We start from the raw sequence: 18,426 nt of genomic DNA on the forward strand, positions 1-18,426 counted from the left end.
TTATGTTTATTTTATTCAAAATTTTTTCAACATTTTCATTTGATACTTTTTTAAATTCAAAATCAGAATTATGTTTTCTGTTATCCAAAATTTCTTTTATACTAGGGTGATTTGAGGGGTCATATACAACATCTGCTCCAATTTTGTCTGCTACTGTGGAGAAAAAATTATTAAAAACATTTGAAACTTCATTTGAACAATTTACAATTTTGTCATTTTCACATAATAAAATTTTTTGCTCTCCACAGTTCCCCTTTTTTGAGAAAAATGATCTTTTCATAAGCTAGCTTCATTTGAATTCTAAATTAAATTAAGGACTTATACATATGTTTTCGTCTTTTGTATATATTTTCTCTCTCTGAATAAAATTAGATGTTTCACTACTGTAATATTGTAACTTTCATTCATTCATAAATATCTATACAGTTCAGAGTTCACGCACGTGTTGTGTTGATGGACATAGCAGATAAGGTCGCGTCGTATTGCTTTATGTATTTGTGTTGATTACTTAGCTCTAGCATTATATTAAAGTATGTTAATCAGTACACATGGCTTGTCTCTTAGTTAATATATATAGGCTACCAACGTTACATTGGCGACGAGGATAAAAACAAAAGTTGGAAATGTTAAAAATGTATTTCAATGGATTTAATAATTAGTGACACTGATAATCAAACCATGGCTGCATCTTTACCAATTTTTCCGAGTTTTCCGGTACATGAGAATAATGCTGAAATAAGGTGGCGTAAATGGATAAGTAGACTTGAAAATTTATTCATCGGTTTAAACATAAAGGACAGCAAACGACAAAGAGCACTCTTGTTGCATTACGCTGGAGAAGATGTCAACGAAGTCTTTGATACCCTTGACAATACAGGAGAAGACTTTGCTGCCGCTAAACACAAGTTAACCGCTTACTTTGCTCCGAAAAAGAATACAGAATATGAAATCTACAAATTTAGGCAAGCCAAACAAACATCTGATGAAACTATCGACAGTTTTCACACGAGATTACGCCAGCTAGCTGTAAACTGTGAATTTACGGAAACATCTAAAGAAGTGAACTCGCAAATAATTCAAGGTTGTCATTCAACTAGACTAAGACGAAAGGCTCTTCGGGAAGACACGACCCTTGAAGGATTAATTTCATCAGCTAGAGCGTTAGAACTTTCCGAAAAACAGGCAACGGACATTGAACAATCAGACAAACAATCCGCAAATGCTGTGAGAAAAGGAGTTGGAAAACGTAGAAACGGACCACGATTTCTACAGACACAAACTGACCACAACGTTAAGAAAAAGACTACTTGCAGAAACTGTGGAGGTGATTTTCCACATGCAAACAAATGTCCTGCATTTGGAAAAAGCTGTAACTCATGTAAAAAGTTGAATCATTTCGCTTCTGTATGTAGATCCAAACGTATGGATGGAACTAGCACTTTTAAAAGAAAAGTAAACAAAGTTGACAATTACGAACATGACGATGCTCATGACAGCAGTTCAGATGATTGTTACGTTTTTGGATTACGAGAAAATACTGTGAATAAAGTACAGAAAGGACAACCGAAAATCAACGTGAAAATCAATAATTCTAATGTGGATATTTTAATTGACACAGGATCAAGTATTAATGTTATTGATGAAAGCACATTCGAGAACATCAAGTGTAAACCCAAACTTTCTCACGCTGACACTAAAGTCTTCGCATATGGTTCAGATAAAAATTTGAAATTATTGGGAAAATTTCACGCTACGATAGAGACTGACCATAAAATAACAACCGCACCGGTGTATGTGATGAAAGGAAGATACGGGAATTTATTGTGCTATGATACATCTGTTGACTTAAGCATAGTGCCAGTCATTTCGTCAGTAGCAGATAAACATGAAATATTATGCAATAAATATAGCGATGTGTTCAATGGAATTGGAAAATTAAAAGATGAAAAAGTGAAAATTCATATTGATGGAAGTGTAAAACCAGTAATACAACCACATAGGCGTATTCCGTTTCACATTCGCAAGCAAGTAGAAGCAGGATATACTTTTTAGTAATTGAAAAGGTGGATGGACCAACACCTTGGGTGTCCCCGATAGTTGTGGCCCCTAAACCGAAAAACAAGAACGAAATTCGATTATGCGTGGATATGAGAGAACCGAACAAAGCTATTTTGCGTTCACGTCATATTACACCAACACTCGATGACATGATCTTAGATTTAAACGGATCTACAGTATTCTCGAAAATGGACCTTCGAAGTGGATATCATCAATTGGAGTTAAACGAAGAATCCCGGAACATCACAACCTTCACGACACACGTAGGATTACGTAGATACAAACGACTCAGTTTTGGTGTTTCTTCAGCCGCAGAGTTATTTCAAAACACACTGAGTAATGCACTGGAAGGATTAGATGGAGTCCGAAATATATCCGACGATATAATCGTATTTGGAAGGAACCAGGCCGAACATGATAAACGATTGGAAAAATTATTTGCACGTCTTAAAGAGAAGAACTTGACATTAAATAAGGCAAAATGTGAATTTAATAAGAACAAACTTGAATTCTATGGTCACATTTTTAGTGCAGATGGCATATCAGCCGATCCAAGAAAAATAAGCGCTATCAGGAACACGACAATACCGAAAGACGTAGGTGAAATCCGTAGTTTCTTAGCAATGACCAATTATGTTGGACGTTTCATTCCAAATTACTCAACTATTACTGAACCGCTCCGCAGATTAACAAAGCAGGATTCCAAGTGGGAATGGACATCTGAACAACAGGAATCATTTGACAAGCTAAAGAATGAACTTGTTGCTGACCGTGTGATGTCATACTTTGACCCTAACAAAGAAACAATGTTAATAGTAGATGCAAGTCCCGTTGGATTAGCTGGATTATTAACACAAAATGGGAAAATAATCGCATACGCAAGCCGATCATTGACAGACGTTGAAACACGCTATTCGCAAACAGAAAAGGAAGCATTAGCAATTGTATGGGCAATTGAACATTTTCACCTTTATTTGTATGGACAATCATTTACATTGGTATCCGATCACCAACCGCTTGAAACTATATTCAACAGTCCAAAGGCAAAAACACCAGCACGCATTGAACGATGGAGATTAAGATTACAGGGATACAATTTCAAAGTACAGTACAAACCAGGAAAGGTGAACGCAGCTGATTATTTATCAAGACATCCGACCCCGACTACATCTATTGCATGTAAACATTCTCAATTAGCTGAAGAGTATGTTCGATACTTAACTGACAACGCTGTGCCGAAGGCAATGACCCTTAATGAAATAGCTGACAGTACACAAAAAGATAAAGATCTACAAACTGTTATTACTGCATTAAAATCAAACAGGTGGGACAAGTATGAGAGTAATACGCTAGATACATTCTCAAGATTACGATACGAATTAACAGTCGTTCCCGTTAATGATATGGAGATCATACTTCATGATAATAGAATTGTCATTCCGAAAGATTTACAGATGCGTGTAATTGACCTTGCACATGAAGGGCACCAGGGCACAGTACGTACAAAACAGTTGTTACGTGAAAAGGTATACTTCCCTGGAATAGACAAACTTGTAGAACAAACGTGTAAATCATGTATACCATGTTTAGCGTCAACCCCGAAAAATGTTTTCGAACCGTTACAAATGTCTGAGATACCGAATAATGTATTGGAGAATCTCAGCATGGACTTTTGTGGACCATTTCCGAATGGATATTACGTTATGGTAATAATTGATGAATACTCAAGGTATCCTGTAATAGAAACCTTAACCAGTTTAACCGCAAAATCCGTCATACCGCTATTAGACAAAACTTTCTCAATTTTTGGAATACCGAAAGAACTGAAAACAGACAACGGACCGCCGTTTAATTCAGGAGAGTTCCGAAATTTTGCAGATAACATGGGTTTTAAGCACCGCAAAATAACTCCGTTATGGCCTCGCGCTAACGCGGAAAGTGAAAGATTTATGAGAACTATAGGGAAAGCAATTCGTGCAGCTCAAACGGAACATCGTAGTTGGAAGCAAGAAATACACACATTTCTTCGCAATTATAGAGCAACACCGCACTCAACAACTAACGTGTCCCCGGCAGAACTTTTATTTGGAAGGAAAATTAATACCAAAATGCCGAACATTTCAACAAATGACCATGCCGACAGTGAAGTTCGCAAAGAAGACCACAAGAACAAAAGTAAAATGAAATTATACTTCGAGAAAAAACATTCAGTAAAAGTACCTAATTTTACAGTTGGAGATACAGTACTAGTTAAACAGGAAAAGAAAGATAAACTATCTACCCCGTACAATCCTCAACCATTAACAATCAAGAATAAAAAGGGTAGTATGATTACGGCAACGAACGAACATCATAAAGATATAACTCGAAATTCGTCACACTTCAAAAAGGTTGGGAAATCTAAGATAATTACTGATGAGGAAATAGAAGAAATCATTGATGATGACATTATACAAAACACACCATTAAGAAGATCATCACGAGAAAAACAAACACCGAAACATCTCGATGATTATGTGCGTTAAAGAGCTGTGTTACAGGCATAATAATCCTGTGCTCTTTCTGATGTATCAGTTAGGTTTGATGTTGATTTATATGTTTGTGAATTTATAATACAAATCGATTTTGTGGAATTTACTATTCACACTCGTAATGATAGCCTTATCAGATTGATCAGACGATCCACTAATTATATTGACATTACAGTACGCGTACCAGATAATTTACATTTATCACAGACTATAAAGTTCTAATTTTCTATTGATACAATTTTATGCATCTTATCACTTAATTTGTTTACACAGACAGTTAAAGATTTTATGACTACACAGACAGTAATATAATTAATTAAAGTAGAACTTTAATCTGAGAAAAGAAGAGATGTAATATTATAACTTTCATTCATTCATAAATATCTATACAGTTCAGAGTTCACGCACGTGTTGTGTTGATGGACATAGCAGATAAGGTCGCGTCGTATTGCTTTATGTATTTGTGTTGATTACTTAGCTCTAGCATTATATTAAAGTATGTTAATCAGTACACATGGCTTGTCTCTTAGTTAATATATATAGGCTACCAACGTTACAACTACGAAAATAAAGTAAAAAGGCACACAATTCCTCGACAATTCTTACCTCTTTCGCCAGTAAAATTGGTATGACACCTCTTGTTTTGTACTTTTTCTGCCACTGGTAAAAAGAAACAAATGCTGCAGTAGTAAAACCTGTTGCCACAAACGATAATGGTGCACTATGTTTTCCCCTAAACCTAGAAAAGTTTCTCAAAAGTGTTTTATGCGCTTTACAAGTCTGAAATAATTGTGAGGGTCTTAGAGCCGCCATATTGAAATATACAAATCCTCTTAGGCGCATGCGCATACCTGTTGACTGTCAGATCTCAGCTGATTGTAAAGTTCGGTGTAGACAAGACAAACGGTTTAATATTTTTTTCAATGAGACACCGTAAAACTTGGAATTTTAAATGTGATTTTGAAATATTTCATTTGGACGGAGTTAATCATTAATTGAACGCAAGGTATTTGTTTTATAAAATTAGTTACAATAGTTTTATTTACCATTTAACGTTTTCTTTTCTGTCTTAAAAATATTTCATTCATTCAAATTCACATTTACCAGGTTGGGAACAAACCCTTTATATGGTGATTATACCTGTATAGAGGGATAATCCTTCTATAGAGGGGTAAATTTATCCCTCTATAGAGAGGTATTTTTGTTTAGACTGGATTTAAATCAAAATAGGGCAGAATGGCATTCTCTACTTATTATGGCAGTAACCTGGAACATAAGAATGTAACCCTTCATCGTAAATAATATACTATATAGTGTTTACTGGTTTACTATGTGTACGGTACAAAACTAAAGTTAAAACTGCAAATGTAACATTAAACTGATCGGAACATAATATATTGTTTGTTCTTTACATACAATTACGTTACAACAATCATTGAATTGTAAATACCATTTTCATAAAGACTAATTAAGCCAATATATTAAATATGCTTAAAACCACATATTTAAAGGGAAATAATCCATAACGTCTTGTTTACAACATTACATAGTTAAAAATAGATTGACTCTTACCACTTGTGGAGTGAGTTTTTACTGGCAAGGACAAGGCACAGTTCACTAATACATTCTTTATATAATTACATCAATGGAGTCCTAAAACCAAAATGCAATCATAAATATTCGGACTAGTAAAATATTAAAATATACAATATGACAAAATAACTCAAGTTCATTCATAGCTAGACTTCTATCATTTCAATGTATAATATAAGTGTACTAATAAATATCAACGTTAACACTTTTCCTTATTTTGTCTAATATGCCGCCATTTATGAAATATAAATGATCTGTATCAATAATCAAATAGCTAAGCAAATATATTGTTCTATCGTGACAAACTAACGGTAGATAATAAAATACATGTAGCACGAAGCTAAATAAAAGATTCTCGGGTACATCTATCATACTTATGTAATAAACAAACTTTACAAGGAGAACGCAATCATATAATACAAAATTTGCTAAATTTGTCATTTACATGTGCAAATATTAATAATATAATAAAGAAGTTAACTTACATCAATATGTAATATGTTGTGTCCACAATGAATGAATACGTAATTTAAAGTAAGAACCTTTTGAATATTCATGAACTAAATATAAAAAGTAAAGTGTAGATTTGATTTAAATAATAATATTCCTTTATCAAAATTCTAGAGTTAAACGTTATTATAAATAGAATTAATTTAAGAACTTTAAAGATATTTTTACTATTATTTATATATAATTAATAGACGTAAAAATGACACTACTACATGCACATGCCCAGTTTGATGCTTATCTGACTAAATATAAAATCTATTGTTCACCATGATTGAAAGCTGTGATGATCAGGTAAATTCTACTCACTTATGCCTCACTGAACAGAATTTCTATTGTTAGATTTAACATGAAATTTAAAGGTCAACTATTCCTTTTGTTGTTGATCAGGTGTTCAGATAGGTATACAATAGATTGCAAGTTTTGTCACTTTAGCAGAAAACTGGTTATCCCAATTTTTAGTAAAGTGCATATGTTGATGCATATAATGCTAGAGATTATAGCCAATATAACTAGAAAATGCCATTCTGCCCTAATTTGCTTTAAATCCAGTGCAAACGAAAATACCCCTCTATAGAGGGATAATTTTATCCCTCTAAAGAAGGATTATCCCTCTATACAGGTATAATCACCATCCAGGGGGTTTGTTCCCAACCTGTTTACCTGCTCTAAAATGCATAGTCAATTGGACTACAAAAACCTGAGACTACTTCAATGTATAACATAGAGATTGTGGTCACCTCCCATGTTATAGTAGTCTCAGACAAAAACAAAACTGACTTAAATACAGTATGTTCAGAATTTTTTTGAAAAAGGACAACAAAAAGAAATTTATTATTCTGATATCAGAAATAAATTCAAAGTGGAATGTCAGTTCTTTTAATTGAGATAACCAGTTTAATAACATTATTTACTATATAAAAAAAACTCATGATATTATCTGGATTTACAATCATTGACTAAGCTTGTCATCAACTCACTTTCTTTAAATGCTTTTAAAAGTTAACCTGTCAGTACTAAAATAAAGAAATGTGGTATAAGACAAGATATTTTATTCCAATTAAAGGGCATATGAAGAGCAAAGTAATGTACATGTATTACAATGATTTATATATATGTATATAGAATGGAACAATGATGTTGATATAAATCAGATAAATATGGAGATAACCAACTCCATTCTTAGATTTTAAACCACAGCCAGATCAGAGCCACACATATATTTGAAAAGGCATATAACAATTATATCTTCAATTAACAGGCAAATATTCCCAAAGGCCCAATTAAAACAATATCTGTACTCTATATATTGATAGTTTTCTGAGTTCAAAACATTTATTTTTCAACACTTTTCAATGCCTCTAGGTTTTCTTGAATGAAAAGCCAATTAGATTTGGCACTTGTGCTTAACTTTTCAATTTTTTTACAACTTATTATTATATTATCATTAAATTCTTTTCTTAAAACTTATAAAGGGGAAACTGACATTTATGGTATAGTTGCCAATGAGATAACATTCTGGAAACTTATCACCAGAGTCCAAGTCTCTGTTAGCAGTGACAGTTAAATTACAAGTCACTTTACATACATCAACAATCAATACATTCCATTGTTTTAAGGCAAATGAGGAAAATAAGAGTAGCAATAGCTTTTGCCTTACTACATGCACAAGAGAACATTAGAAATTATAATATAAATAAGTAAATATCAGAGGCAAAAAAGACAGGACTTATAGCCACTGGACTTTTAGTAAAGTATGCCCTTACTAATCCTTAGAGGAGCTGCTGTATACTAGAAAAAATGATGTTGATGATTTAACCCCATCAATTAGCATTTTAGCATTACATTATTGTCAATTGCTATCAATCTGTTCTATTTGTTCCAACCTGTTATGAGAGTCAAAATGTATACCTAGGGTGGGAATTAAACCCATGTACGTTCATTTACTTTATTGTTCTTTGTGTACATAAAATGTACATGTACATGAAATATATCAAATGCAAAAAATGCTGTAATGTATCATTACACCCTCACTAGTTAAGGACCAAGTAAAGGAAGTCCCTGCACCTACCGAGACGTATTTCTTGGGTAAGATTTTTATATAACTCTTCAAAGTATAACACGATAAAGGTTATTGGTAAGTATATAGTAACATCAACGTGCAATTCAGGTAAACACGCTGTCAAACATAAACAATGTACCACGTGTTTGTCTGCTGTGCTTGAATTCAAAACGACCCATCAGACTTATTTACACGAATTTTTGCTCAAGCAGACAGTTAAATATGTCCGTTTACCTTATGGGGTCTGTTAAGAATGGATTTGCTGTTATAAATTGTGTATGCATGGAAATATAAGGAAGATAACATTGATTTTTACCGTAACTTTTGAATACACAACATTCCCAAGGTATCCCCACAAAACACATGGCTACTTTGTAACGACGGCTGGTAACGTGTAGCCACTTTCTAACGGCAAATTTAATTGGATGATCTTCAAAGATCAATAATAAAAATGCTAATAAATGATTGGATACGAATTTGTGTCAGATTATAAATAGGTGAAAAATGTAAACATTGAAATCCGCCATCTTGACGTAGGAAACAAACTAATATTTAGTCTTGGATTAAAGGACATTGCGCACATTGCCAGCGTATCATGCATAAACAGTCATCTGCAAATATATCTTTCAATTTGTGTTTTACACTTACTTTTCTATGTTTTAGTTAATTTAATGTTTTAATTTACTACAGAATGGGACATCGTTCTCAAAGATGCCGCAGAAAAAATTATAGGTGGCGCTGTTTGTGGGCGTAAACATTTTACATACGGGTTCTTTTTTTGTCGACAAATTGACCTCTATCTGTCAGATTCAGGCGTTTGCCTTCCAACTGGGAGGTCTATTTTGCTAAAATAATTTATAAATTTTAATTTTTTTATTTGTCCAAAATCATTTAAATTCATTTAATCAACATCCTGTTATGATTATTTGATTAAAATATTAATCATTTATAGTCTTTTTACAATTTACATTTTTAAAAGCAAAATAACTGAAAACAGGATAAAACAAAGGGAAGTAACAAAAAAGTATTTCAATATTCCCAATACACATCGTTTTGATAACACAACGGCAGTTAGCCGGAGGTAAACATCGTTGATTACCAGTATGTTTGACACCCAAGCTGTCAAGTGAAGCCATATAATTATACATCTTCTTTGATGTTCAGGTAAAATTTAACACAGGTGTCAATTACACCCGTACAGTAGTAAGAAATGATCAAATATGGCGTCTGAAAATTTTCATTCATGAAATATTTCATACACGGGAGTTTTTTCTCCTAAACGGGAGGACGGGAGGAGACCCTTGAAAACGGGAGTTTTGTACTCCCGTCGGGAGGTTCACATGTATGTTACGAAGGGCATCTAATTCACATGACAAAGGAAAACCATGAATAAAGACAACACTTTATATATCCTTTTTATTTATATAAAAACAAAATCTTCTTGTCTGCAGGATTGCAAATTCGTAACTTCAAGGGCGAACTTGTAAACAGGGCGAGTTGTCCCGATACCAAATTCACGCATGCGTAATACAAATATCTACAGTTAAAACATCCTGTTACAAGTAAACAAATAACGTTCATGTGGATGAGATGAAATCTAATAATTTACATAAATAAAAGGGTCATATTTACGATAGTGATTGTTTTACAATCATAATTTACAAATTAAATGATTCAGATGCCTAATCATGTGTAAAAATCGGTGTCAGGAATCTTGGTTGTTTTGAAATTGTAATACACGAAATGAATGCGGCATACGGAGACTCAATGCCAATGGTCAGCCCCTTAAGTCTTCAGAAGACTTGACGTCTTCTTCCACTAAAAATTAACTCGATTATCAGTTTTCTGCACTTTTTTACGTCATGCTTGAAGATATTTACTTGACTGCAATACGCACAGAATGCTTGTTATTCTATGGTTAGTCAGCACTTCGGTGTTGACATGAATTATATGGTCATTTTGTTTTTGAATAAATTTACTGTTTGCAAAAGTATGAATTATTCTACTTACTTAGGATTTTCTTATCCCAGGCATAGACAATCTTAGCCGTATTTGGAACACTTTTTTGGAATTTTGGGTCATTCATGCTCTTTAACTGTATACTTGTTTGGCTTTCTGACTATTTTGATCTGAGTGTCACTGTTGAGTCTTATGATTACCAAACGCGCGTCTGGCATATTACATTATAAGCTTGGTACCTATGTTAACTATTATCACTGTATTGTTTTTTTAATTTGTGTATTTCTTTGTCCCAAATGTTCTTGCAGTTATTATACCCCGCTTTGAAAAGGGGGTATACTGTTTTGCCTCTGTCTGTCAATCCGTCAGTCCTTCTGTTCCATGAATATTTTCGTCGCATTTTTTTCAGGAACTACTTGACAAGGATTTCTGAAATTTTTGTTTCAGGGTTTATATAAGTCAGTAATACCGTGTGATGCATCAGATTCATCACTAAACAACTTCATGTTTACCGAAATATTGCGGCGGGGGTATCATCAGTGAGCAGTAGCTGGCAGTTTTTCTTGTTTGTACTGCAGTCCTGTCATTGTCATGTAATGTTGTCTACTTACTAACTTATATTTCACATCGCCATAAAAGTGCAAGATTTGGCTAGCCATAAAACCTGAGGATCAACCCACTATTTTTCTTAAAATGTCCTGTACCAAGTCAGGAAAATGGCAGTTGTTATCTTATAGTTCGTTTTTCTCTCGATCGAGTTTATGACTTTTGAACACCAGTATACTACTGTTCCCTTTATAATCTCAGCATGGACTTTTGTGGACCATTTCCGAAAAGATATTACGTTATGGTAATAATTGATGAATACTCAAGGTATCCTGTAATAGAAACCTTAACCAGTTTAACCGCAAAATCCGTCATACCGCTATTAGACAAAACTTTCTCAATTTTTGGAATACCGAAAGAACTGAAAACAGACAACGGACCGCCGTTTAATTCAGGAGAGTTCCGAAATTTTGCAGATAACATGGGTTTTAAGCACCGCAAAATAACTCCGTTATGGCCTCGCGCTAACGCGGAAAGTGAAAGATTTATGAGAACTATAGGGAAAGCAATTCGTGCAGCTCAAACGGAACATCGTAGTTGGAAGCAAGAAATACACACATTTCTTCGCAATTATAGAGCAACACCGCACTCAACAACTAACGTGTCCCCGGCAGAACTTTTATTTGGAAGGAAAATTAATACCAAAATGCCGAACATTTCAACAAATGACCATGCCGACAGTGAAGTTCGCAAAGAAGACCACAAGAACAAAAGTAAAATGAAATTATACTTCGAGAAAAAACATTCAGTAAAAGTACCTAATTTTACAGTTGGAGATACAGTACTAGTTAAACAGGAAAAGAAAGATAAACTATCTACCCCGTACAATCCTCAACCATTAACAATCAAGAATAAAAAGGGTAGTATGATTACGGCAACGAACGAACATCATAAAGATATAACTCGAAATTCGTCACACTTCAAAAAGGTTGGGAAATCTAAGATAATTACTGATGAGGAAATAGAAGAAATCATTGATGATGACATTATACAAAACACACCATTAAGAAGATCATCACGAGAAAAACAAACACCGAAACATCTCGATGATTATGTGCGTTAAAGAGCTGTGTTACAGGCATAATAATCCTGTGCTCTTTCTGATGTATCAGTTAGGTTTGATGTTGATTTATATGTTTGTGAATTTATAATACAAATCGATTTTGTGGAATTTACTATTCACACTCGTAATGATAGCCTTATCAGATTGATCAGACGATCCACTAATTATATTGACATTACAGTACGCGTACCAGATAATTTACATTTATCACAGACTATAAAGTTCTAATTTTCTATTGATACAATTTTATGCATCTTATCACTTAATTTGTTTACACAGACAGTTAAAGATTTTATGACTACACAGACAGTAATATAATTAATTAAAGTAGAACTTTAATCTGAGAAAAGAAGAGATGTAATATTATAACTTTCATTCATTCATAAATATCTATACAGTTCAGAGTTCACGCACGTGTTGTGTTGATGGACATAGCAGATAAGGTCGCGTCGTATTGCTTTATGTATTTGTGTTGATTACTTAGCTCTAGCATTATATTAAAGTATGTTAATCAGTACACATGGCTTGTCTCTTAGTTAATATATATAGGCTACCAACGTTACAACTACGAAAATAAAGTAAAAAGGCACACAATTCCTCGACAATTCTTACCTCTTTCGCCAGTAAAATTGGTATGACACCTCTTGTTTTGTACTTTTTCTGCCACTGGTAAAAAGAAACAAATGCTGCAGTAGTAAAACCTGTTGCCACAAACGATAATGGTGCACTATGTTTTCCCCTAAACCTAGAAAAGTTTCTCAAAAGTGTTTTATGCGCTTTACAAGTCTGAAATAATTGTGAGGGTCTTAGAGCCGCCATATTGAAATATACAAATCCTCTTAGGCGCATGCGCATACCTGTTGACTGTCAGATCTCAGCTGATTGTAAAGTTCGGTGTAGACAAGACAAACGGTTTAATATTTTTTTCAATGAGACACCGTAAAACTTGGAATTTTAAATGTGATTTTGAAATATTTCATTTGGACGGAGTTAATCATTAATTGAACGCAAGGTATTTGTTTTATAAAATTAGTTACAATAGTTTTATTTACCATTTAACGTTTTCTTTTCTGTCTTAAAAATATTTCATTCATTCAAATTCACATTTACCAGGTTGGGAACAAACCCTTTATATGGTGATTATACCTGTATAGAGGGATAATCCTTCTATAGAGGGGTAAATTTATCCCTCTATAGAGAGGTATTTTTGTTTAGACTGGATTTAAATCAAAATAGGGCAGAATGGCATTCTCTACTTATTATGGCAGTAACCTGGAACATAAGAATGTAACCCTTCATCGTAAATAATATACTATATAGTGTTTACTGGTTTACTATGTGTACGGTACAAAACTAAAGTTAAAACTGCAAATGTAACATTAAACTGATCGGAACATAATATATTGTTTGTTCTTTACATACAATTACGTTACAACAATCATTGAATTGTAAATACCATTTTCATAAAGACTAATTAAGCCAATATATTAAATATGCTTAAAACCACATATTTAAAGGGAAATAATCCATAACGTCTTGTTTACAACATTACATAGTTAAAAATAGATTGACTCTTACCACTTGTGGAGTGAGTTTTTACTGGCAAGGACAAGGCACAGTTCACTAATACATTCTTTATATAATTACATCAATGGAGTCCTAAAACCAAAATGCAATCATAAATATTCGGACTAGTAAAATATTAAAATATACAATATGACAAAATAACTCAAGTTCATTCATAGCTAGACTTCTATCATTTCAATGTATAATATAAGTGTACTAATAAATATCAACGTTAACACTTTTCCTTATTTTGTCTAATATGCCGCCATTTATGAAATATAAATGATCTGTATCAATAATCAAATAGCTAAGCAAATATATTGTTCTATCGTGACAAATTAACGGTAGATAATAAAATACATGTAGCACGAAGCTAAATAAAAGATTCTCGGGTACATCTATCATACTTATGTAATAAACAAACTTTACAAGGAGAACGCAATCATATAATACAAACTTTGCTAAATTTGTCATTTACATGTGCAAATATTAATAATATAATAAAGAAGTTAACTTACATCAATATGTAATATGTTGTGTCCACAATGAATGAATACGTAATTTAAAGTAAGAACCTTTTGAATATTCATGAACTAAATATAAAAAGTAAAGTGTAGATTTGATTTAAATAATAATATTCCTTTATCAAAATTCTAGAGTTAAACGTTATTATAAATAGAATTAATTTAAGAACTTGAAAGATATTTTTACTATTATTTATATATAATTAATAGACGTAAAAATGACACTACTACATGCACATGCCCAGTTTGATGCTTATCTGACTAAATATAAAATCTATTGTTCACCATGATTGAAAGCTGTGATGATCAGGTAAATTCTACTCACTTATGCCTCACTGAACAGAATTTCTATTGTTAGATTTAACATGAAATTTAAAGGTCAACTATTCCTTTTGTTGTTGATCAGGTGTTCAGATAGGTATACAATAGATTGCAAGTTTTGTCACTTTAGCAGAAAACTGGTTATCCCAATTTTTAGTAAAGTGCATATGTTGATGCATATAATGCTAGAGATTATAGCCAATATAACTAGAAAATGCCATTCTGCCCTAATTTGCTTTAAATCCAGTGCAAACGAAAATACCCCTCTATAGAGGGATAATTTTATCCCTCTAAAGAAGGATTATCCCTCTATACAGGTATAATCACCATCCAGGGGGTTTGTTCCCAACCTGTTTACCTGCTCTAAAATGCATAGTCAATTGGACTACAAAAACCTGAGACTACTTCAATGTATAACATAGAGATTGTGGTCACCTCCCATGTTATAGTAGTCTCAGACAAAAACAAAACTGACTTAAATACAGTATGTTCAGAATTTTTTTGAAAAAGGACAACAAAAAGAAATTTATTATTCTGATATCAGAAATAAATTCAAAGTGGAATGTCAGTTCTTTTAATTGAGATAACCAGTTTAATAACATTATTTACTATATAAAAAAAACTCATGATATTATCTGGATTTACAATCATTGACTAAGCTTGTCATCAACTCACTTTCTTTAAATGCTTTTAAAAGTTAACCTGTCAGTACTAAAATAAAGAAATGTGGTATAAGACAAGATATTTTATTCCAATTAAAGGGCATATGAAGAGCAAAGTAATGTACATGTATTACAATGATTTATATATATGTATATAGAATGGAACAATGATGTTGATATAAATCAGATAAATATGGAGATAACCAACTCCATTCTTAGATTTTAAACCACAGCCAGATCAGAGCCACACATATATTTGAAAAGGCATATAACAATTATATCTTCAATTAACAGGCAAATATTCCCAAAGGCCCAATTAAAACAATATCTGTACTCTATATATTGATAGTTTTCTGAGTTCAAAACATTTATTTTTCAACACTTTTCAATGCCTCTAGGTTTTCTTGAATGAAAAGCCAATTAGATTTGGCACTTGTGCTTAACTTTTCAATTTTTTTACAACTTATTATTATATTATCATTAAATTCTTTTCTTAAAACTTATAAAGGGGAAACTGACATTTATGGTATAGTTGCCAATGAGATAACATTCTGGAAACTTATCACCAGAGTCCAAGTCTCTGTTAGCAGTGACAGTTAAATTACAAGTCACTTTACATACATCAACAATCAATACATTCCATTGTTTTAAGGCAAATGAGGAAAATAAGAGTAGCAATAGCTTTTGCCTTACTACATGCACAAGAGAACATTAGAAATTATAATATAAATAAGTAAATATCAGAGGCAAAAAAGACAGGACTTATAGCCACTGGACTTTTAGTAAAGTATGCCCTTACTAATCCTTAGAGGAGCTGCTGTATACTAGAAAAAATGATGTTGATGATTTAACCCCATCAATTAGCATTTTAGCATTACATTATTGTCAATTGCTATCAATCTGTTCTATTTGTTCCAACCTGTTATGAGAGTCAAAATGTATACCTAGGGTGGGAATTAAACCCATGTACGTTCATTTACTTTATTGTTCTTTGTGTACATAAAATGTACATGTACATGAAATATATCAAATGCAAAAAATGCTGTAATGTATCATTACACCCTCACTAGTTAAGGACCAAGTAAAGGAAGTCCCTGCACCTACCGAGACGTATTTCTTGGGTAAGATTTTTATATAACTCTTCAAAGTATAACACGATAAAGGTTATTGGTAAGTATATAGTAACATCAACGTGCAATTCAGGTAAACACGCTGTCAAACATAAACAATGTACCACGTGTTTGTCTGCTGTGCTTGAATTCAAAACGACCCATCAGACTTATTTACACGAATTTTTGCTCAAGCAGACAGTTAAATATGTCCGTTTACCTTATGGGGTCTGTTAAGAATGGATTTGCTGTTATAAATTGTGTATGCATGGAAATATAAGGAAGATAACATTGATTTTTACCGTAACTTTTGAATACACAACATTCCCAAGGTATCCCCACAAAACACATGGCTACTTTGTAACGACGGCTGGTAACGTGTAGCCACTTTCTAACGGCAAATTTAATTGGATGATCTTCAAAGATCAATAATAAAAATGCTAATAAATGATTGGATACGAATTTGTGTCAGATTATAAATAGGTGAAAAATGTAAACATTGAAATCCGCCATCTTGACGTAGGAAACAAACTAATATTTAGTCTTGGATTAAAGGACATTGCGCACATTGCCAGCGTATCATGCATAAACAGTCATCTGCAAATATATCTTTCAATTTGTGTTTTACACTTACTTTTCTATGTTTTAGTTAATTTAATGTTTTAATTTACTACAGAATGGGACATCGTTCTCAAAGATGCCGCAGAAAAAATTATAGGTGGCGCTGTTTGTGGGCGTAAACATTTTACATACGGGTTCTTTTTTTGTCGACAAATTGACCTCTATCTGTCAGATTCAGGCGTTTGCCTTCCAACTGGGAGGTCTATTTTGCTAAAATAATTTATAAATTTTAATTTTTTTATTTGTCCAAAATCATTTAAATTCATTTAATCAACATCCTGTTATGATTATTTGATTAAAATATTAATCATTTATAGTCTTTTTACAATTTACATTTTTAAAAGCAAAATAACTGAAAACAGGATAAAACAAAGGGAAGTAACAAAAAAGTATTTCAATATTCCCAATACACATCGTTTTGATAACACAACGGCAGTTAGCCGGAGGTAAACATCGTTGATTACCAGTATGTTTGACACCCAAGCTGTCAAGTGAAGCCATATAATTATACATCTTCTTTGATGTTCAGGTAAAATTTAACACAGGTGTCAATTACACCCGTACAGTAGTAAGAAATGATCAAATATGGCGTCTGAAAATTTTCATTCATGAAATATTTCATACACGGGAGTTTTTTCTCCTAAACGGGAGGACGGGAGGAGACCCTTGAAAACGGGAGTTTTGTACTCCCGTCGGGAGGTTCACATGTATGTTACGAAGGGCATCTAATTCACATGACAAAGGAAAACCATGAATAAAGACAACACTTTATATATCCTTTTTATTTATATAAAAACAAAATCTTCTTGTCTGCAGGATTGCAAATTCGTAACTTCAAGGGCGAACTTGTAAACAGGGCGAGTTGTCCCGATACCAAATTCACGCATGCGTAATACAAATATCTACAGTTAAAACATCCTGTTACAAGTAAACAAATAACGTTCATGTGGATGAGATGAAATCTAATAATTTACATAAATAAAAGGGTCATATTTACGATAGTGATTGTTTTACAATCATAATTTACAAATTAAATGATTCAGATGCCTAATCATGTGTAAAAATCGGTGTCAGGAATCTTGGTTGTTTTGAAATTGTAATACACGAAATGAATGCGGCATACGGAGACTCAATGCCAATGGTCAGCCCCTTAAGTCTTCAGAAGACTTGACGTCTTCTTCCACTAAAAATTAACTCGATTATCAGTTTTCTGCACTTTTTTACGTCATGCTTGAAGATATTTA

At 32.9% G+C, this 18,426-nt stretch overlaps 2 protein-coding genes across 2 annotated transcripts in view; both read left to right on the plus strand.

Moving 5' to 3' along the window:
- The first annotated feature begins 381 nt into the window (after nucleotides 1-381).
- Nucleotides 382-2,052, plus strand: LOC139500525 (uncharacterized). Its single transcript, XM_071289272.1, has one exon. It carries the CDS (start codon nucleotides 643-645, stop codon nucleotides 2,050-2,052), a length of 1,410 nt encoding a protein of 469 aa, XP_071145373.1. The 5' UTR covers nucleotides 382-642.
- Nucleotides 2,053-13,262: 11,210 nt separating this feature from the next.
- The window catches only part of LOC139501652 (caspase-6-like), a 41,987-nt gene continuing 36,823 nt past the window's right edge, over nucleotides 13,263-18,426 (plus strand). The window contains exon 1 of the mRNA XM_071290794.1: nucleotides 13,263-13,391. The gene's annotated coding sequence lies outside the window, so the exon portion shown is untranslated. The remainder of the gene's footprint in view (nucleotides 13,392-18,426) is intronic.

This window comes from Mytilus edulis, chromosome 13 (assembly GCF_963676685.1).
Source record: "Mytilus edulis chromosome 13, xbMytEdul2.2, whole genome shotgun sequence".
NCBI lineage: Eukaryota > Metazoa > Mollusca > Bivalvia > Mytilida > Mytilidae > Mytilus > Mytilus edulis.